General features: G+C 37.1%; 1 protein-coding gene across 8 annotated transcripts in view; it reads right to left on the bottom strand.

The window, feature by feature from the left end:
- Positions 1–22,433, bottom strand: part of LOC133524183 (fibrosin-1-like protein) — a 94,768-nt gene that overhangs the window by 34,562 nt on the left and 37,773 nt on the right. For 6 of the 8 annotated variants that reach the window (XM_061860054.1, XM_061860059.1, XM_061860058.1 and 3 more), the window contains exons 3-5: positions 18,784–18,903; positions 17,471–17,506; positions 16,625–16,651 (exon numbers count right to left, since the gene is read on the bottom strand). In XM_061860054.1, coding sequence (XP_061716038.1) covers positions 16,625–16,651; positions 17,471–17,506; positions 18,784–18,903 — 183 coding nt within the window. The remainder of the gene's footprint in view (positions 1–16,624; positions 16,652–17,470; positions 17,507–18,783; positions 18,904–22,433) is intronic. The other 2 variants (XM_061860057.1, XM_061860061.1) reach the window with 2 other exon arrangements.

Genomic DNA, 22,433 nt, shown 5'->3' with positions numbered 1-22,433 from the left:
CATATTTTTATCGTAGTGCTGACTGCTCCGTATTTTTTATTACACCTTAGTGCTTATAAAGGATAGCATTAACTTATGATAAGTTGAGTAAGATGGCAGCGGGATATTTTTGCGTTGCGATACGACACGATCCGGTACTCTTCTTCTGTGTCTAGTTTTCTGGATGTTTTGTCTGAAGTTACAGATTTATTACAATTTAAATGACTGAATGAACGCTCTGGCCCAGTTCGAATCCCGGTAAGGGCATTTATTTGTGTGATTATCACAGATACTTGTTCCTGAGTCATATAAATATAAATACAACTACAACAGGTTATCAAAAAGTTTTCTTAACTGTAATGAAAATAAGAAATTTCGATATGGTTAAATAATTATGGCGGACTGAAAAGCAACGAGTTGAAGTGGTTAATTGTAGCTGCCCCTTGTATTTTGCTAGTAAGTTAGTTAAACATGGTAAATTCCATAAGAGCTGCCATGAATGCTCTATAACTTTAACTTTATTACGACTGTCGAGTTTAATCTAATTATAACCCAACTCAGCTTTAACGAGCATTAAACGCTATGATAACAAGCCGGTAAAATGATCTCTAGAAGTAGAAAACCCGCTGACAAGTACTTCGACTCGAGTCTGAGCGCAAAATGTGAGTATTCACTCCGCGTTGGAACGAGCAATTAATTGGCAGAGCTCAGAAAGCCCTTGCCACCGCACACACACCGTCGCTCCATGTAAAACAGAGAATCAGTGAAGCGAAGTGGGAGGACTTGCGAGTGTATTTAAACACCTGTCAACCCCCTCATCTCTACGGGTCGACTAACTTAGATTACTTTATAATAATTCCACCAAAACTCACCCCAGACGTTAACTATGCGTCTACATCTTAAGACGATGTCGTGAAGTTAACTAATTATTAATGCTCGAAGGACGGGGGAGTGGTGGAGTGTATTCGACTACTTTATCATGCCGTCGTCGCATGCTTGTTTTTCTTATTTTCCCGTGCCACTAACGGTCTACAGCAATTTACAACATAAATAACGACCGCTGAAACTTGAACCGTTAAAAGTCTTTATCTTTCTCCGGTGCAGACGGCTGCTCGCTCGCTGGCAACAAACGTACTTTAAACATTATTTAACGCTTGTAAAGATTTACCCGCAAGCGAATAGCTTAATAATGAACTCTAAACAAGTTTCGCACAAAAGCAACCGACCACAGATTGTATGATTATGAGATATCATTCCCATTCCCTTAATCTTATTAGGAAACAAATCTGTCTATTATAAGAACAAAACACAAGTCCTTAGTAAGGAAATCCAATTCACGGGGGAACAGAACATTTCTTGTAACAGGAAAAGGTCCGCTTATACTCGAACAGAGCCAATTGAACTAAGAAAGAGGCAATCGGAAACCGAGAACCAATTGGTGAGCGACCGCACGCCCGTGGACAAGTTAGCTCTCAACACCTGCTTGAATTATGGCCTGCGATACGATAAAGTGGCTGAATAAACTGTAGTGAGCGCACGGTTCTGGAGTTGTTTTAAACTGGTGGGTGGCGGCCTGGCGGTAGGGGTGTCGAGTGAACTTAGTTTATTTTAAAATACTAGGCACCGAAAGAGTTAGAAAGAAACCTGATGTGACAGAAATATCAGTTATTACATGAGTTACATGACCCCTTCAGTCTGACGGTTAAAGTATACTTGGTATGAATTGAGTAAATCGAAGTAATTTGCAAATGAAATTAATAAAGAATGGATAACTTTTGATTGTACGTATATTTATTATTTACAGCGGCTTGTTGATAGATGTCATTCCGGAATATGTCATTGTTTTAGCCCGTGTGACAAAACGTACCAAGTATATAATAGCGCAACATAAAATTAAATTATGATGTCTTGATGGAAAAAGATACAAATTAAATGTACTTCAAGTTTAAAGCGTTAGCTTAGGTCTCTTTGTTCGCATGTTTCATTCAATTTTGAATGATCTATACAATGATGCCCAGGTGCTCAGCGTTCGGAAGCTCTACTTAATAAGGTTGGCGTTGTACGTACATAGAAAAGTCCTTAGCTCATCCAATTACAACACATTACTTAAAAATCGTATTTTTAAAATTCCTGTTACAGCTGTTAAAACTACATTTGCACGCCATTTCTCAAGGTTATAAGAATTTAAAGAACACTCCATTTTCGAGGCAATAAAAGTGTTATCAAAGAACTTAATGCAGCTTTCATATGTAGACACAGAAAATCTAATCAAGATACCATATTAAATAAACTCACTCACAATAACCACACACACATACTTACACACGTCGCGTTTCGTGTTATTATGTTATAAATCTTAATTTACGATGATTTTTTTTGTTGAAATAATTTATGTTTGTGTTAACTTTTTGTTTCTCGCTCTTTTCTTTTTTTGACATCACTGTAAACTGTACCTCTGTAAATTCCATTCTTCGCCGTTTCTTTTTCAATTGTTTACTCTAAATAATTGTTTATTATTATTTTCAATTGTAGTATTTTTTTTTTATTCTTGTAAACCGTATTATGACCACCACAGGACAGGCTATGTATGCCTAGTGTGGGGGCCAGCATAAATGTAATAATGTTATTATTTTATTTCGGAAATAAAACATTTGTATTTTGTATTTGTATTTTAAATAGTGTTTCATTTTATTATTATCCAATAAAAATATTCTCCTTTAGTTTAAACCGAGTAACTCGGTTTTAATCTGTAAACCAAACTATAAATTTAATAATAAATAAGTAATCTAAATTATGTACTAGTTATTAATTACTAGTACTATTTGCTGTATGTCGAATAACTGTCACGATTTCACAAGCGGGATAGGTGTCGAGGAAATCAGTGCACATTAAACAGGATCCCCAAATATTAGCCAACCGCGTGCATGTAATGTAGGTCGGCCCGGATACAACGGCAAGGGTGTGCTTGTAAACGCGCGTCATATGCATTATATAGGTAAGTATAATTCGAAGAAAAAATGTGCAGCACGGGTTTATTACTCTCACAATCTTGTCCCAGTTAAAATCAGAGCAATTAATTATTTTCGAAGCTTCAAGACGTTGCGGAAATCATAGATTATACATCGAAATTAGCTAGCCCTGCAAATTGGCAGGGAGTCCGTGTGCTCGCATTCTGGTGAACTTTGCGGGCAGCTAATTGCGGTCGCCCCGCGCCACGATGTGCAAATAGCCGAACGGCCGTACGTGGCACGCATTCACGTTGAGTTCGATACACTGGCATTTGGCAATAACATAGTTATTTAAGAGTCGTTTATAAGGGACACTGTTTTAGTGTATACATTCTATTCAAATTTGGTGTAGGTATTATTTAAAAAAAAAAGCCCTTTATTTCACGCAATTAACAATAACATTACAATAATTAGCAAGTAACAGACAAATAATATCCAGTTATTTCTAAATATTTTTCCATAAGTAATAAGTTTACATTTACAGCTGCCTATTAGGTAATCTAAATATTAATTGATTTTTACGAATTTAATTATGATTAAAAATAATGAATTAATTATAATATAATTTACTAAAAATAGTCCTAAATCATAGCACATGACATGACACTGAGGTCAACACTAACTAGCCAAATATCGAGGAACCCTGCAAGGTTGCACTTAGCTTGGGTGTGTTCTTGTGCTCGCATTCCGGTGAACTTTGCGTACGGCTAATTGCGGCCGGCCCGCGCCACGATGTGCAAATAGCTGAGCGGCCGTACGTGGCATTCGCTACACTGGTATTAAATTGCTACATGTCGTTTATAAATTATGCTTTTAAAACAATAAGTACCGGTTGCATGCACTGCATTTAATGAACCAGTTAATGTTAAATATGTTTTCTATATGGAATCACCCTCGGAGAACTGTTAAAATTAGAATAAAAATAAATATCTAAAGTACGCTACGAGTTTTTGTTAGATTTGGAAACAACTAACCATAATTGATCGACCGAAATCTTACCCGTGTAAAATCAGAGATTTTTCTAAGAAATTATATCATCAGCCCTGTCAATAGTGTCGTGGCACTTTCACTTACGTACAGTCAACCAATTTGAATCCTAGGCCACTATAGAACCTTGTCGCTATAACTACTCTATACATGACATGCATCACTCAATAAGCACTGTCGTAGAAGTCAGTGACATGGTTCTATAGTGGCCTAGGAATCAAATTGGTTGACCGTAGTTGTTAGAACGTGACTATGCATATAGTGCCAAGTGATAAAAATTCGACCGTGTTACAAGCCGCAGGTAAGTTTCTTCTATTAGTATTAGGCAAATTCAACCAGAGTTTAAATTTAAAATATGAATGCGTGATTGTTAAAACCACTCGGTTACCGCAGAATCACTATGTAGTATTTATGTCTAACTCGATAATACCGCAACAAAGTGATTCGAAAAGTGAATTCAACGTGGTTTACCAGTCCGCCGGGACAAAGCAAAGCAATAAACTGGCAGAGTCGTAGCGCCTGAATACCGCTTATGTTCAAAGAACGTTGACATGAGTGTGTTTATCAGAGCGAGAGGCTCAGACCGCAACCGGGCGCAGTGACAAACGGAATCGCCGAGTGCATCGCGAGTGAGCTGCTGATCCGGCGAGAGATATTCTCGACCTCGGCGTCGAGTGCTAACACTCGCCCGCCTTCAGATAATTACAGCCCTTTGACGACGTGTCTTTGTCCTACACTAGAAAATGGCAACCATGTTTTCACTATTTTAACAATTCCACTCATATTTGCTTCACAAAAACACAAACTTAAACTGTTGCTAGTTCAGAGTAAAAGTAAATAAAATAATATGAGCAAAAAGCTTTGTTACAGAGTAGTATAAAACAACAAAAGATTTGAGTACCGTTCGCGTACGATTCGTGTAGAAATGTAAACACAGTGCGATTGTTGAAATTCCGTTTAAAAACAACAAAGAGTAAATTGGCTAAGTGAAAAAGCTCACAGTAACCGAGATTGTCGGTTTCGAAAACAAAAGCCGTAGATAACTGAGTCGGAAATGCGAGAGTTGTAAGGCTGTGTTTAAGGTTTTGTTTGCGTCGTTGCGAGTTAAGTTCTATCCAACTCGAACCAGTTAGAGTCAAGGAAGTAGTATGGGTCTTGGTTGAAGTTTGCTAGCCGGCGAACTAGCGGGCGGTGGGTTGGAGCGTCCCCACTCTTGTTATTTCACCCTCTCACCTACGCAAGGGGTTTCTACTCTGAGCCGTTCTGTCGCGCAAGATTAAGACGCTTCTCGCTTTACTGTTAACGCTCTGGCTTCCGTCCTGAATAGCATCAAGTATGTTCTCCACTCTCTGCTCGCTGACTTTAATAAAACGCGATCAGATCCAAGTGCGCTCTTCTTAAGAAGTAGTACGTCCTTTAACGAACTTAAAAGGTATTTTGCGATACATTTTGCGACAAGTTTCCGCTAGGAAGTTTAGCAGGCATAAAATCTTCAGTGAATATTCGAAAGGGTGTGTACCTATCTGAACATTAACCCAACTATAGAACATTATTTAGTGCTAATTTGAATTCTTATGATACAGACTAATATTGTTTAAAATAAACATGTTGCAATTTGCAATACTCCCTACCAAGACTTCCATAAAATAATCCGATAATATAAACCGATCACTATGTTAATACCGTGATAATGCGCGTTGCCGTTGTGATTACTTTATCAGCTTCAAACTCGAGCTCGAGATTCAATCGTTAGTTTATGTTATCCTAGAACTACATAAATCATACGAGTAACAGCTGCACGATTGAAACCGACAAGATGTTAAAATATGAGCAGCGACCGGAATCGTTTATTTCACGTTGTTACGTTACACCACTTCAGTTATAAATAAAAGTGCCGAAGAAAAGCCAGATAAGACGGAAGAGAAATAAGTTTAACCGAACGGGAGAAAGCATTATCATTGGCTGCGAGTGAGGAACAAAAGAAAATGGTGGAGCGCGAGCGTACGAGAGTACTTTATAGGCGCGTAAATATGTTTTATATCCCTCTACTGTCTGTTATACACTGGCGCGCCGGCGACCCATCCCAGCCCAGCCACCTCCCCCGCCCGAGGGTTGCTTCGCTCTCGGAAATGCCGAGCTTTAATAAAACATATATTTTTCCGAGCGAGGAAAATACTGGGGAAACTCGCAATTTGTTCTTTCACTTTATGCTCGTTTACAAGACAAAAGTGGAACATTCTGAAAACATTATGTTAATCACGTAGTTATAGAGTTTACACGATTATGGCTATAGGTGTGAAATGTTGGCACTATGCTCATAACATAACATATATGACAAATAAATAAGCGTAAATGTTGGTGGTACTAAACGGTGTGTTTAGTGGCTTAGTAAATGCGAGAAATCGTAAAGCATGGATGGGGGACTTTGGTGTTATGTAGTTGATCAGTGACACTGTAGTGTTTAATCCAGTGTATGGGGGGAAAGGTAGTACGTATCGCAGCAAAGTATTAAACATTAGACCAATGGGTTCTGAGGTAGTTTGGTATTGTGGTGGACCTTAATCTTGCGTGCCGCGGCAACTTCGCGGGCGAGGGCGATTTATTACCGCTCAAGTTGCCGCAAAACAAGTCAACTCTAACACTAATTGTTACAACTTCTTATCTAATATTAATTTGTCTCGTGTAAACTATACAAAAGTTTTTAAAAGTACGCATATCGTGGCAGTTAATAATTTAAACAGAGTTAGACTGTAAACTGACTTATAATTTAAACTAGCTTTTGCTCGCGGCTTCGCCCGCGTACTAAGCAAAAAAAAGGTTCTCAGTTTGACCCGTATGTCTGTATGAACGCATGTAGGTATGTATGTTTGTCCGCGATTATTAGATTTAGAATCATGTTCTGAAAAATGCATGAAGTGTTTAACAACTTTATACTTGTTAAAGTACTTCCTTATGAACAACATTTTTTGCCATGTTTGAAGGTGGTAACAATAGAACCAAACTTTGAGGTGAACTTAGACGAGAGCGCGCCACATAGAACTGACCGTGGGAGAAACAGTCCTGTCGTAGTATCTATTAGGATAACGCGGGTCTCGTTCCATACCTCAAAAGATAAAATCTTATAGGATCACGGTTGCCTGTTAATCCATCTGTTACAACTTATTTGCTCCAAAACTACTGTACTGATTGAATTGCAATTTGGCAAAAATACTTTCAACATTTTCATGACCGCAATATTAAATTTTAAAATCATTCAATGCCATTTTCGTAAATAACGTCCCAAAAAACCATAAAACGACACCCATATTGATATTTAGTCAATTCAACCCCATCGTACCCCAACAGGGGATTTGTATTTCACGTCCACTTTAGATTTTACAATCGACTTTACACACGTTAGATTTTACAATCGTTATTTTCGTAATCAGTGACCCGATAATTCGAATAAGATAGTCTAACTAATCTTGTTTCCCCATAGAAACTTTGGACCCCCATTTCACCTCCTTAGGGGGTGAATTTTGAAAAATTCTTTCTTAGTGCATCCCTAGACTTTCTAAAGAACCTACGTGCCAAATTTGGAATCTCTAGAACCAGCGGTTTAGGCTGTGCGTTGAGATGTCAATCAGTCAGTATCTTCTTTTATATATTTTGATTAATATAATAACGATTTCAATTTCTTAAATAAAATTAGGAACAAAGAAAAATAAGCTTTGGCTGAAAGATGATTAAATAGCAGCAGCAAATATTAAAAAGATAATGTAAAAGCGAATTTATATTCGGATTCTGCGAAGTAGAAATCATTCTTCTGTTTTTTCTTTCTATTACGAGAGAGATGGTTTTATGATGAGAAGGTGGTGTTAAAGAGAGACTGGTAGTACTTGTGTACTCCGTAGCATAAAATATTACACCCGAGGAGAGCTCTTTCAATTAACCGCACAGGTTTGCGTCTATTACCATCGGCGCGCCAATGCGCGGAATGGGAAACATTTTATACAGCGCGGCGTGATTTCACTTTTAGATTACATATTTTGAAATTCCCTCGAAAAACTTTCCGCAAGTAAAGGTTAAATGACAGTGTTGGATGTCTTTATTGATTGTAATGAGTTTTTTACTCGATTATTTGTATTATAAAAAATCTTATTTACGTATTGCATGTAATTTTTCTTTAAAGTAAGCTTTTATTAAGTGTAACTACTTATGTTAGATTCCAGAAAGTCGTCAAAATGTCCGTTAGACGTGTTTTGATTCTCGGTCTTGTACAGGCATTTCAATATTTTCAATGTTTCTTCTTGCTTTGATCCTCACATCAATGGCTCATAAGGAAAGGAAAAATAATTTAATATCTACCAATATATCAAGTTTCAAACACGAGGTAGTAAAGTTATTAAGATATTTTACAACATTTACAGAATATAAATTACACTCAATAAGGCTTGACAGTAATTGCATGTCTCCGCGCAACGGGTTCTTGAGCAACTGTATTGACTCGTCATTTATTATTGTGGTAATAAATAAAAACATATTATTCATATTATGTTGACATTTCTCAATTATGTTATTTCTTGTAGACAAATGTCATTGAAACTCCATACAAGTTGTAGAAAACACGACGGATAACACATGAAAGTTTTTCGTTGAATTTATTGAGTTGATAATATTGTAGGTATGATTATTTGGTCTGTTACTGATTTTAAGATTACTCCATTACATAAATGATTTAAATAGTGTGGACCATCTGGTTGTTTGGCGATAAAACCGCTATTGTCTTAAATTATTTTGTATAGTTTACGTTTCTTGCTGGTTATATTAATATCAGTACAAAACACATTGCATATGATTGTACGTAAAAAATGCTTTTTTAAATTGTTTTAGTTTAAAACTTTTTGGAAATGACAAACAATAACAGGAAAGCTTAAACATTCATTATCATAAGATGTTGAGAAATTGTTCTACAAGATTTAGATTTTTTTAGAGGATCACATACGAAGTGAGAGGGCAAATAATTGGTAATAACCATTGGCACACAATTTTGAGCTTTCTCTTCTCACATTACATAACGGATCGAAGAGCACAATAGGCGTTATGTACATGTAGGTTCGTTCGGTTACCGGCATCCGATAAGTATTCATGAGCCTATTAATGTGGCGGCACCCTTGCTCGTGTTCGCACAGATTGCGCGCAAGCCAGCCGGTCTAATCGACCAGAAGTGATATGCCACCTGATGAATGATGATGAGCTTTGTAACCCGGTCCTGAAACTGATTTATTGAGTGAAAAAATGCGGATAAAGCTTTGTTAACCAGTAGCCTTCTGTGTTACTCGTATTGCCCATTATTTATTATCTTACAAAAGAAATGCCTCTAGGTATAATTACAAAATATCGAAAACCTGGACTTCGGTTATCAATGTTATCATAATGAACCGGACTACGAACACCGAACACCTAGAAATGGCAAGTTAATAGCTATTAGGCGGGTCCACAGAGAGCGAGCATACGCGCGAGGCAATTTCCTCGCGCACAAAACGGCCAGTGTAGAGGTGCCTCGGCCGAGGCTGCGCGCGCGTTTTCTTCGCCTGAGCGCTCTGTGTGGACCCGGCTATTCAAATTCTAAAACTGACAAACTACCCTGGACGCTGATGCTGCTTTACCAATTTGATATGGTTTTCTTTCCTATTATTATGATATCGTGAAAATCCATTCAGCGTCAACGACTCACGCTGATTGGTAGTTGCTAAATGCAACTAGTAGTCGTCTGATAAGGCATCGCGCACGCACTTACGGGTACGCGTAAGGTCACACAAATTAAGGTCGTATCAAAACGAGATCAAAACCATATCATATTGTTAAAACAGAATTTGTTTCCTGCAAGTAAAAATTTTATACAGACTATTAAAGCTGCAAAAGTAATGTTTGTCGAGTAGTTCACAAATGCCGCTTAATAAAAAACAATTCTAGTTATTTGGCTGAAAACTTACAAATCCAGTGACATTTAATTAATTTTATAAAGAATTTCTCGGTAAATTACACGTTAATTTTGGAATGGACTTGAAACGACAATTCCATTAACGCTGCCGTAATATTGTCAGAGAATACCGCGTACAAAGGACAATATTGTGTGCACGTCACTATAACTCGGTTAAATTACATCCGGCGAATTCGTACGCATATACATTATTTATGGGAATATATTTTTTAATTTCGATGCGAATTAAATAATGATTGTGTTAATTTGGGAACCCAATCATTTATTTCGTCGGCATGATAACATAATAAAGCTTTATCGACTGCAATTATTTACTCTTCACATTAATTTACGTAAAATATTAAATTAAATGGTCTACTGTTAATAAACTCACTAAACCAGTGGGGTTATTTTTGAGATCAATGATATGTTTATATTAACAATCCAGGATTACATCATATCAATAATAACACTTTATTACTTACATTGTATGGATTATTCCCGAGTGTGTGTAGCTTACGTAAAATATATTATTTGTAAGAACAGATCCTTGTAAATAAAATAATCTATGCCGTTGTATAATGTTTTTAAAGGCTATCTCGGAGAAATTATTTTATACAGTAGTAAATTATATTCTTAAGAAGAAACTAACGAAGATACAGATACTAAATAAAATAGAACATATTTCTAAATAATGTTTTAGTACTTATCCTCTTTTTAGTCTGTCATTTGACTTTCGGTCTAAAAGGGAAACCTAAGAAGCGTGTACAAATATTCCATCAATAGTTAAACTTGTTTACCCCATCGCACCGTCACAAAAGGGAGGATTATTAGGGGTACGTGTTCCTGATTGCGGGGAGTTTAATAAATAATAGCGGTGCTAGTAGTCGTATTAGCCGCGAGCGAGTAAGTTAGCGGAATCCCAGAGGACAGGCTACGGCTGCGGTTATGGGTATTCCAAACGCAAAGCGCATCCTTTAAAGGGAACCAGTATATGTGGGATACTTAAGTATCTATTAGTTACATGGAAGACCAGGACTCATTATATTTAGCAGGATAGCCGAGTAGAAAGCTTCGTCAGTCATGGGAACACTAGATTGAGCGCGGGCGGTCCGGCACGCTGCCTGCATAATGCCAGTTGCTGACTCCCGTTACTGCTAAGCTAATAACAGAGTTTGCATAGATTCGTGCTCGGGCTATTCATAACTTCTACTTGCTCTGTGCAAGTTTCATTTTGAAGGCGTGCCTGTTTCGTTCGGGTTATTTGTGTGTTTGCATAACTCAAGTTTTTGGTAACCAAGAAAAGCTCCGAAGTCTTTACAATTTTAAACCGTTGGTTAAAATGTTTGCATGTGAGAATGGAATAAGTACAGTAAGTTGCATCGATATAATCTCCCCCCCCCCCCCCACCCTACATAGAAACCTGTTTGCAGGGGGTGTCAGCTTACTGTACATTTATGACCTTCATATTTCATTACAAATCAAGTGACTACAGAGGAAATGTTAATTTCTTTTCGTCATTTCATGATATTAATTTTGGCTACAAATTCTTCTTATCTACTGAAAATTGCCCGTCTGTATGTTACAATGGACAACGAAGTGTACATGCACAGTAGCACTGACTGACAGTGCCGTACATTCTGAAAGCGCCAGTAACTCAATCCGATTCCACTCATGCTATTTGCACTCGCTCCAATTATGCTCCGCACTGATATGCAAATCCGGTTGCTTTTGACTAATTATGTTAGACGCTTCTGCAGCGTGCTCTCCAATATAGAAGTGCAAGTTACCTACTTGGATTTATATGAAGTATAATGATTTGGATTTTAAACATCATTCCTATCAGTACTATAAACTGGTCATATTTCTCTTGACTTTCTCTCTCTCTCTCTCTCTCTCTCTCTCTCCGAGAGAGAAGAATAGAGATTCCGGGCATCACGTTACTGGGGTCTCTTGAAGGCGAACCGTTGGCATGCCAAATCCGTGTGAAATAATGTGCACGATATAATATACGCTGATGATGATTCAATTAATTGTAGACATTACGACTTTTTTGCTGTCATTAATAAACTATTACTCTTACTAATTATTCACTTATATCACGCTAGTTTCCTCTGATCGACTTGTCTTCTCATAACCTACGGTAGTAAGTTGCGCCTCGCTCAGTATAATGTAATTAATCGACCACGCTTCAAGCCGAGTCGAGACTGATTTCCTCCTCAGATATCCATTTACCGGCATTATTATGCTACTAAACTTCCAATTCTATTAAGTTTAACGTTAAGAACAGATGTTCTGAATGTTTATTGATGAATGTTATTACTTTACAGCTGCAACAGGTACTTGAGTGGAATTATGCATTGGTAATAGATGTAAGTACTTCAATGCAACATAGCAGTAAATTGCTTTGCATATTAATATTAAAATGTAAAACTATAAGCGATGTGCTTACTTGCTTAGTGCTTTTTATTTTATTATTAGTATGTTAATTAATAAGACCCCCTATGGAGCTGACTGTTTTTTACAGTGCCTTATTACTTTAGCAAACTTCTTTGCTTGAGACTGTTAACTTCTTAACGAAATACGGCAGTAGCTTGATATTCCCACGTGATATGTAAATTCTTGGCCGCGACACGAAATTACTTTTTTTAAACCGAATAACTTCAGCTGCAAAAAAATTAGCAAGTAAAAATTGATGTGTAGACATCTTGTCACTTTGTCATTAAAAAGTGTTGTCAGTAGAGTAGTATTAATTTCGCATCTAGAATTCGAATAAGTACACTGACGATTGCGAGCGTGTTATTGTAATTATCGCGTTATGGTATAAAAATAAATGCTTAATTTTCATGAATTTAAGTTTACTTTATTTAGGTCGCTCCGTAATTATGTTTTCAATCATTATTTTACTTAAATATGCCCGAGACTTTTTTTTTCTGCTGCTGCTATTGTCAGCCAACAGGTGTCATTTTACTTTTCCTAATTTATGATTATTTATAAGTATGTATGAGGTTTTAAGCAAGGTTAAATGTAAGTGCCATTTGAATGAGCTCTCTTAGCAGATTTAAGGCAAGTAATCGTAAACAATTTTCCATTCAAGGAGTTTATGGTCGACGGGAGTGACATTGATATCAAATTAGATATTGTGTTTAAGTCTTAACCGACGCACTGGCAGTAAAATTTTATAACCTGATGTTAAATTTCAATTTCATTTAAATTACATAGGGTCGTTTCGAAAATAAATGAAACTATGTTTTTTGAACAAGTAGTAACACTAGTGATTACGGGATTATCATATTAATATTATAAGGTGTAATAATTACCTACAATTTGCACTGTCGGCACTTGTCAGTGTTTTTACTTAGTCAGTCGACTTATAATATAGCGTCAAAAGCCAAAGTAATATTTATAGATTTTAAAGTTACTGTCGATGGGCGACAAAACACATTTGCATAATTATTTATGAAAGCAGCCAAGGAACGAAAGTTTAATGCTCAAAACTCATTTAAAATCTGAAGATTCCATTCAATGTTGCGGGGGATGGATTGCCTAAAATACTTTCATATTTAAACGTTTTCGCTGAGAAGAAAATTGAGAGAGATAGAGGGTGGGGGAGTTTGGGCCGGCTGGCGGCGAAGCGACCAGATAATTAGATTAAGGGGAACGGAGGCTCTGGCCGTGGTCACGGATTAAAAGATAGATTCCATAATAGTAGATTCGCCACTCCTAGACCTAAACGGATAATTTTGTTAGTTTGGGTTATAAGGCTAACTAGCTTCTCATAGGTACTAAATAAAATACACAAAATGAACATTTTCACATGTAAGAAGTCCGTTTTCATCCTCTGTATTTTGTTCGTTAGCTGTATATAAAATCTAAACAAAATCCAATTTAAATTACCAAGTTGTCTACCACTTTTGTTGCCAATGCTGACAAACTGTTTTACAATTTATAAGCAAACAAATCTTGTTGATCACAAAACTGGAGTGCCGAAATCGCTTTGTTGGCTGCGCAACGACCGCGCTTAAAAGGCAGAGACAAACTAAATAATAATGAAATATTAAATAATAAATAATAATGGAAGTGTAAATAATTTGCACGCCTGCATGAATGTTGAATATGTATGTACAACTTAGCCATAAGACCTTGCCTTGTTACCATATTCTAAGGTCTGTTTTTTATTCCGTAGACTAAAATGACGTTTCATATGTAAGACATGACATTTCTTAGTACCACATGAAATGTCATTTTAGTCTACGGAATAAAAAAAAGAATATAGCAAATAAAGATTTTTTTTTAAACAGACAAATAAGGGTTAACAAGAATACCCTGCGAGAATCATTTGGGGATGAGTTTTTACCAAGAAAAACGTGTCTGTGGTCTATAATCTGTGGTGGTGCACCCGAACAATGCTACCTATCAGTCTTTAAAGCTTTCGGCTCCGCTCGGCTGCCGCTGCTGATTGTACTTGCAAGTTCTTTTTATTCTTTTCTCCTTCGCACTATTTCAATCACACTTTGCGGTTTTTTTTGTCCGATTTACTGGGATTGTAGCTGGTAGATTACTTTTAATTAATGTTGTTCAAAGATAATCATAGAGCAGCAAGGTGTACAGTACTGTATTATTAGGTGAGCATTAATTGGAATAATTGTGGCTACAAGCGTACAATGGTAAAGGTATTAACTTGTTTAAGAGTCCCTTTCTAAGCAAAGAATTGATTATATATTTACTTCGTCTTACCACCACTTACGAAGGCTACCACTTAATTCAGAAAATATTTACGACAACTTTCTAACAGAGGATAACTAATCACATCCCAGTACGACATAGTACAGAGATGAAGTAGGAGCAAACACAAATGTAATAAAACTAAACCCCAACAGCGATTAAAACTCGCAGCGTAGCATAACTCAATTTATTAAGGAATCAAACTGTCATAGCGACATTGAAACGTAGCTTAGCGGCATTTAAGTAAATTTAACATAAGGTGGCGTTTAGTGTGGTGTACGCGCGGAGTAACGGCAAAGGCGGGTGTAATATATTTAATTACAGGCACTTCGATACTGCAGCAATCTAGTAATTACCGAACAGAGCGGCGGCGCGTAATCAGCGCCCTTTGCGACCCCGACACGGAGAGCTCTAGGGTGATATTCTAATCGCTTACTGCACGCTGCAAGCGAGTTAAAGGATTCAGTGGAATATTTGGAATCGAAACACTTAAACTGCGCACATACGTCTAAGGTTTATTCACATAATTTGACGATAATAAGAAAACTAATTTGTTTGTATAAATAAATAAATAATCAAATACTAGCATATGACGGCCGAAAACATCGTTATAATTTATTTATTACACAAGAAATTTGAAGTGCTAAAGACGCCCGTGCTGCTTTAATGCATCTCTACCAGACACAAATTTTAACAAAAAAATAGCTTTAACCTTTTTCTCAGGCTCCTTTATATCACAATATTAATAAATTTATAAATTAAACAGTATCGCAAGTACGCGCACGCTCTCTGATAGCATAACGCATAGTAAGTTACGGATCCTTTGGTCTTAGTTAAATTGGTTCGGCTCAGAGTTCTCGCTAAGCGCGCAACACGCTCTAAGCTCAAACTCTGGCCGCTTTTGATTCGCATTTCACAACCTGTTGACGAGTTAGTTAAGCCCCTAGAGCGTGTACCGCACAAAGCGAACTCGCCTATTACCCTTCAGCCGCACGTCTACTGCTGTACCTGTCTTACTGACGTAGTTTTAATACCAATTAATAAACTGAATAGGAAATGGCACTAATTATGTACCTCCACTACATTATGTTCAATTAGTTACATAAAGTTACTTAAATGGAAGACAAGATTTTAGTTTTTATACGTACATATTTTATAAAAACTGAAATCTGGCATAAAATAAATAAGAAAATAATTTTAAATATGTATCGCTGTTCGGAGAAACTTACAGTGGCGTTTCCACTTTTTATTAGTTTAGTTTGTCGTAATTGGACAAGAGCTTTGCCTTAGCAAAGTGAGTGCAAGTAGGTAATTTCCCTGCTTAAGGAATAATAAAAGGCACCACTTGTAGACACGGTTTGAAATATTGGAAAACACGTTGTTCAAAATAAATTGTACCTAATCTAAATACATATTTAGGAAAAAACCCCTGGGACTTGATTGCTACCTTTTCCTTATGAAATGTATATTAATCTCCGATATTTGAATAAAACATTAAGCAGTCTTTTGTTTTGATACAATAGCTTAGCATAGAGTAGGTAAACAATTTATAAGCAGGTGCGGGGGATGGGCATTGGGCGTCTCGCTTTGCGAGATTAATCACAGCACCAAGTCGGGCCCGGCGCCCTGGCCGAGTATTTTCTTTGCTTACGCGAGCGCGGACGTGTCGAGTTAATCAACAAACCAGTGTAAAATGACCTCAAAATCCTTAATTATTATACAGCGCACATATAAAGGTTCGCGTGAGTCTTCGACTCGCTGGCACTCAGCAAGTGATTGGAATGAGAACTCTGTAATAAACCGAGAACGAGCAACTTCGCCACTTACATTACATGGACATTTATATCCTACGCTCTGTTTCAACTTTTCCGACGGACTTGACACCAGTTTAATTAATTCGCAGGACTCGTAAATATAGCTCCGACATTTGTACAAAGTTTAAAAGACAAAATAAATCACTTGCCTTATCATCGTCGCCTTCACTATCACACTGCAAAAGGAGAAAAACGTCAATTAGTATATGTCTAAAACACTAAGAATAAACGTGCGAAATTACATGCAGTCTAGCTACTACTTATTCATTACTGTCACTAAGTGTTAATAAATACTTCAGAAGCGTTGAGTTAATAAAATGTTTATCTTTTTGTCGGTTTTGATAACAATCTTGAAGCGGTAAATGTATGTTGTCCAACCCTCGATAGCAAACAAACGTAGATATTCCATCAATTAACATGATTTACGGCCAAAGTAACCCCAAGTAAAAGTAAAGAAACCTCCACGTCCTAAATTGGGGGAGTATTAGGTAGAATATCAATAAACAGGTGAAGAAGATATTATCGTATCATAAATCGACGAGAACGTTACAGGATATTTACGAGGCAAGTTCGCGCCAAGGGAAACAAGCAAGGATCAGGCTGAGATATTACAATTTCAAATAAATACACAGCATGAAGTATTCAGGACGGGAGCAGGTAATGTTATGTAGTGTGGAGCGCCGCCTCGACAAATCTCGTGATTTAGCTGCGATACGCGTTGAATATCGAGCAGCGGATGTGTGCCTTGCGTGATCAGGGTATATTTGCGCACTCTGATCGGGAATTACACGTATTACCCTGTTACACGACTTTCTATGAGTTAGTCCAAGCTTTAAATTAACCGTTTAATGTAAAAAGAAACAATAACCATGCAATGGCGACGAAAAGGAAACGATTTTATATAGTAGCGCGGCGGAAAAGATTGCGATAAAGTGGTTGTGAGACATGCCAGACAGCAGCGTACACTAAACATGGACAACAATGATTATACTCACGATATAGCCTTTTCCGGAACTACAGCGGCTACTGGCCTGTAGGCAGGAGAGAGAAAGCGAACATATGAGTGGACTGGAGTGACTGGGGGAGGTAAAGTTTGTCTCGTCTCTCCCTAGACTACACAGCACAGTGCTATTTGTTTTCAATCAGTGCGAGGTGACACTACTCGTATTTGACTTTCCTGCGATTTGAATCCTAAGCACGGCGTCGTGTAGGTTTTGGTGGGATTTTTATAGTATTAGAAGAGAGACGAGAGAAATAGCAAACGAAATAGAGGACGACATATCGTTACAACATTCTAACAGTTAAAGTACATCAGCAGCATAGAGTGAATTTATTGTGCATGCGCGTCGGCGTGGCGTGGAATTCCTATTCGTTAATAACTCGGCAAACCTAAGCGGAGACGATAATTAAGAGCAGGGCAAACTAAATTAATGGATACTTGGAGAAAGCACGCCGCAAGCATTCTAACCTTTCCTCGTGTCCTGCCTGGCAAATTGCTAACCACAAATTTTTTGTACGCCCATTCTGACTTTTATGCATTTGTGCAAGATGCGAAAGCAATTTATTGAACATATTTATTTTGTGGTATTCTCGATATTTCGTACATAAAATTCGACATACTTGTATCATAAATGTTATATTAACTCAATCAAAACTCTTTTATAAGAGGGCTGACCGAGTATTAGCAGATTATATAATTATGATTTATAAACATTAAATACACTGATCTGCGGTTAACATCGTGATAATACCATTTAATTACGAGTTTCAGTCAACATTATATTATAATATTCGTAAAATAAATGCTATAATAAATATTTCATCAATATTCATTACGTTTCCTACATTATATCAATTCAACGATTCTAAAGTATTTTATAAGTAATTTTGATTTTTATGATTTTAAATGTGTTTTTTTAAAGAATAAAATTGAATGTACATATTTTGTTTACTTATCTTAATTCGGCCTATATATCTATCGGATAACTAAACATTATTGTTGTTGTATAGCACCTTCCCGCTTGTCCTGATCGTCTCCGCTAGTATAGCAAGCACTTAATGCTAGAATTCGCTGAGACAGTCGCAAGACGAAAGGAGTATCGGGTTTGTCAACTGATGCAGTATTCCCATCACTAATTGAGCGAAGGTGAGCATTCGACTAGAGCGAAACAATAGTACCGTGCCCGAGTCGAACGATCGCTTGCGATCAATACGACAGCTCTGTCATAATAGACAGACATTCTAGCAAGAAGCGAAGAGTGTAGTACAAAGCGGTATGGTGCGGTTCGACAGGCAATTGGTCACTTACGTCGCTAAGTCTGTCGCGGGATGAATCGGGGTCGCGGGGAGCCACCGAACTGCCCGTGAGGCGTTCGGAGGCCCGACCACTGTCATCCGATGTGCCAGCGTCTTGAAGCAGCGTAATACCCTGCAAAAACCGTAGCTTGTACTAACAGTAACAAATACTTTGTGTCATGTTTTTTTCGTAGTATTTGTTAGATATTAATTTGCCACATAAGTAATATCATGAAAATGTATGTAATACTCGTACTTAGGAACTAAACCTTTTATTTGTATGGGTATCGTATCCGAAATGTGTTCACTAGATTAGACATAATTTCTTCTTAACAAAGAAGTTAATTGAGCTTGTGTTGTTTTTCAAGTCAGTTGATACTTGTAATCACGATAATAATGTTCGTGTTTGAATTAATTTCACACTAAGTTTCTTTTGGGTATTAAGTAAATAAAAATTACTTATTTCGATCATACGTAAACATGCAACAGCTCTCACTGAACAAAAGATACGAATATATTTGAATAAATATAAGATATCTGTGTAAGCATAAATCATAGTTTCCTGAATGTTTGATTGTTGTTCAAGGTAGGGAAGCGAAATTTCCCAATAGACTAAGATAGCATATTAAAGCTCCCGCAACTCTTGTTACTGATACTTTAACTTACAATTTTGTTGCCAAGAGGGGAGGACAGAGGAAAAGCTCTTTATATGGGATCGCAAAATTGAGAGGTAACTAGGATATAAGAAAACTTGATAAGACGGGTCGAGGAAGCAAGTAAGCGAGGGTACGGAGGAGACGACCCATAACGCAACGTGCCGGGGGCTGACAATAAAAAGAGTTTTCCATTTATCACATTTCGCGTGTATTTTACGGTAGGGCACGAAGCGCTCGAGCGGGCCGCGACGACTGCCAAAAGAAAATAAAACGCCGAGTAACTTCCCTTTAAATGGATAAATCCACGATCGCCTCCACGACAATCGACCCTTACATTATTATACGTAATTTGACACAGCTTGAGCCCGAATGATTCATATGTATTCAATCGGAATTATAATTAAATCGTGTGAATTGGACAAGTGGTTTGTTTTCTATTTGTCATTGAAGCTGACAGTTTTTACGTTGCGTGTTAAGGAACAATAAGCAGTTAAATCGTTTCGCTTTTTTAATGCCATGTAACTTTACCGTCGCTAAATATGTAGATAGAATACTAATTGTCTAAATTAGCAAATCATATGCTAATCATGACAAGTAAATAATTTTCTAAAAGTAATATTGATTATTTGCAGTTATCTCACGTTTTTTCATAGGAATGTTAGTCTGACCAATATATTACATACTTTATGTGGCTCTTAGCGTTCACAATAATGTAAGACTTCGAAACATAACAAAAAAATTAATCGACTTAATTCAAAGTCAAGACATGACTGAAATTCCATTTCGCTATTTGGTCTCAGCGTATTCTATGAGATTTAAAATTCCGCTTAAACCCGCAAGTTATACGGCGTAGATGCCATTACTCACGGGCGGTTTAGCTCTGTATAATATAAATGGCGTCAGTTCCGGGAGCGACCGACGACCGGAACAAAAACTCAAAAAGCTCCGGAATCCGCACTCCACGGATTTGTCCGAGATTGAAGGTTGAAAATGAATTTACGATTTTTTTTAACGTATTAAAGCAGAGTTAAAGGTATATCCTCACCTAAGCGCTCGAACTGCATTTAGGCACTGCCATGGTAACTTCCAACCCAAAGATAAACTATAGGCATCGTTGGGACTGATCCCGTTTTTACAATGTTTTCATTGCCTGACGATTCTCGATATTTCGTACATAAACTTCAACGTACTCGTATCATAAATGTTATATGTATTAACTCAATCAAATTGAATAAATGCGCCGTCTGTATTCATACCGAATTACATAAACGCATTAGCGGAAGATATATGGAATATATATCATGTTAAGAAGCTATTTGACGAACGCAATAAACTTCTCGAAGACGTCTACAAGTGGCCATAATAGACAATAATAAAACATACCTTACGCATGCGATTATGTCCTACTTTAATAAAAGGGATTGCTTTCCGACCCTTTACATAGATAAACGTGAAGCAGTCGCACATATCAATTTAATCCTGGGCGTGGAAGCGAGCGGGATCCCTGTAATCCGGCGGGGTCGGCGGGATGTTACGCCGGATGTTACCACATAATTACTCTCGCTCGTTAAACTTTGCTCTAATTTTAAATGACTTTGGGACACTTTCTCTTAGTAGATACAAATGATTCTTTGTTTTCATCTAAGTTCGCTCAATTAACAGAACTTGTTTATGTTGTTTTACGAGGGCAATCAAAAAAATATTAGAATTGCATATTTACAAAACCTCTTTACGCAGTTTTATTTTAAGGTGTCATTATGTCGTATTATTTGTCAATTCTTTATAATCATACTTCCGCCATTTCACTGCCATAAATTATTTTGTGCACCAAGTCTAATAAGTCCAAGTATGGAAAAAAATAAATTACGTGCAAATAAAACAATGTGTCTAAAAAAATATTCGACCAAAGATTTTTTTTAGACATTCAAGAGACAGTTGGCCCTGATGCTTTAGTCTATTCCACGGCTGGTTACTGGTTTGCTTAATTTATAAGAGGCTGATGTAGCTGTAAAGACGACCCCCGCTCAGGCCGGCCTTCCACTTCAGTTTACCAATAAAATGTTGAAAAAATTGATACAACTAGCAGAGACCTTAAAGATTTCGTTTGGTGGTGTGCGACAAATATTTACAGTTGTTTTGTGTTTTAAAACAGTGACAGAATAATGGGTTTCCCTAATGTTCATTTTTAACCAAGGTTAACAAATACTTGCGTTGGGATTACTGGAGGACATCCGTGGAACTAATTTTGATGACCATAACGCGGTGATGCCTGCTGTGGAGGCATTTTCACAGATTTAAGTTTTTTTTGGACGGAATAATAAAACAATAATAACGGCACATATAATATATAGCAAAAGAAAGGAAATTTAGTAGAATAGTAAAAATATTTTTTTTGGGCCCTATTTCTAAGAACTTTTTAATTCACCCTCGTAGTACATACATATACTTTTTTTATTTTTATATACCAGGACGGCAAACAAGCATACGGCCCGCCTGATGGTAAGCAGACACCGTACACATCGACAGTACAGTCGAATTTTTTTTACTCACGACGATTGGAGACGGTAAAAAAGCTTATCCCGATGCTTATGGTGAGATGTTTTTTGTTTGTTTCTATTTCCCACTATTCTTATTTGCATGTAAACAAAACGGATTGAGCCATTTAATCAAATATGACTTAAATTTTGTCAGTGACGTCACAAATTAAATGCAGAAGGGGTTTTACGGATTTGGCAAGATGTACACACTAACTCATCAAAACATACAGCATTTGAATAGCAAAACTTGACATTATGCCATCTCTCTTATATTATGGTCGTCAAGTCGTCGTCATTAAACTAAAACAAAACACTGTCCTCGTCACTGAAAGTACTATTAGGTAATGTTGTGCAAAACATTACGACAAGTAACGAAACCTCTTTTACCATAAAACACAAACAATAAACCTATCCATTGAGAGACAATAAGAATGAAGTTACTGTTTTCAGTATCGGTGAGCAATATCGAA

This window comes from Cydia pomonella, chromosome 13, assembly GCF_033807575.1.
Source record: "Cydia pomonella isolate Wapato2018A chromosome 13, ilCydPomo1, whole genome shotgun sequence".
NCBI classification, from domain to species: domain Eukaryota; kingdom Metazoa; phylum Arthropoda; class Insecta; order Lepidoptera; family Tortricidae; genus Cydia; species Cydia pomonella.
The sequence above is the reverse complement of the archived record's forward strand: the minus strand, read 5'-3'. Positions and strand labels throughout refer to the sequence as shown.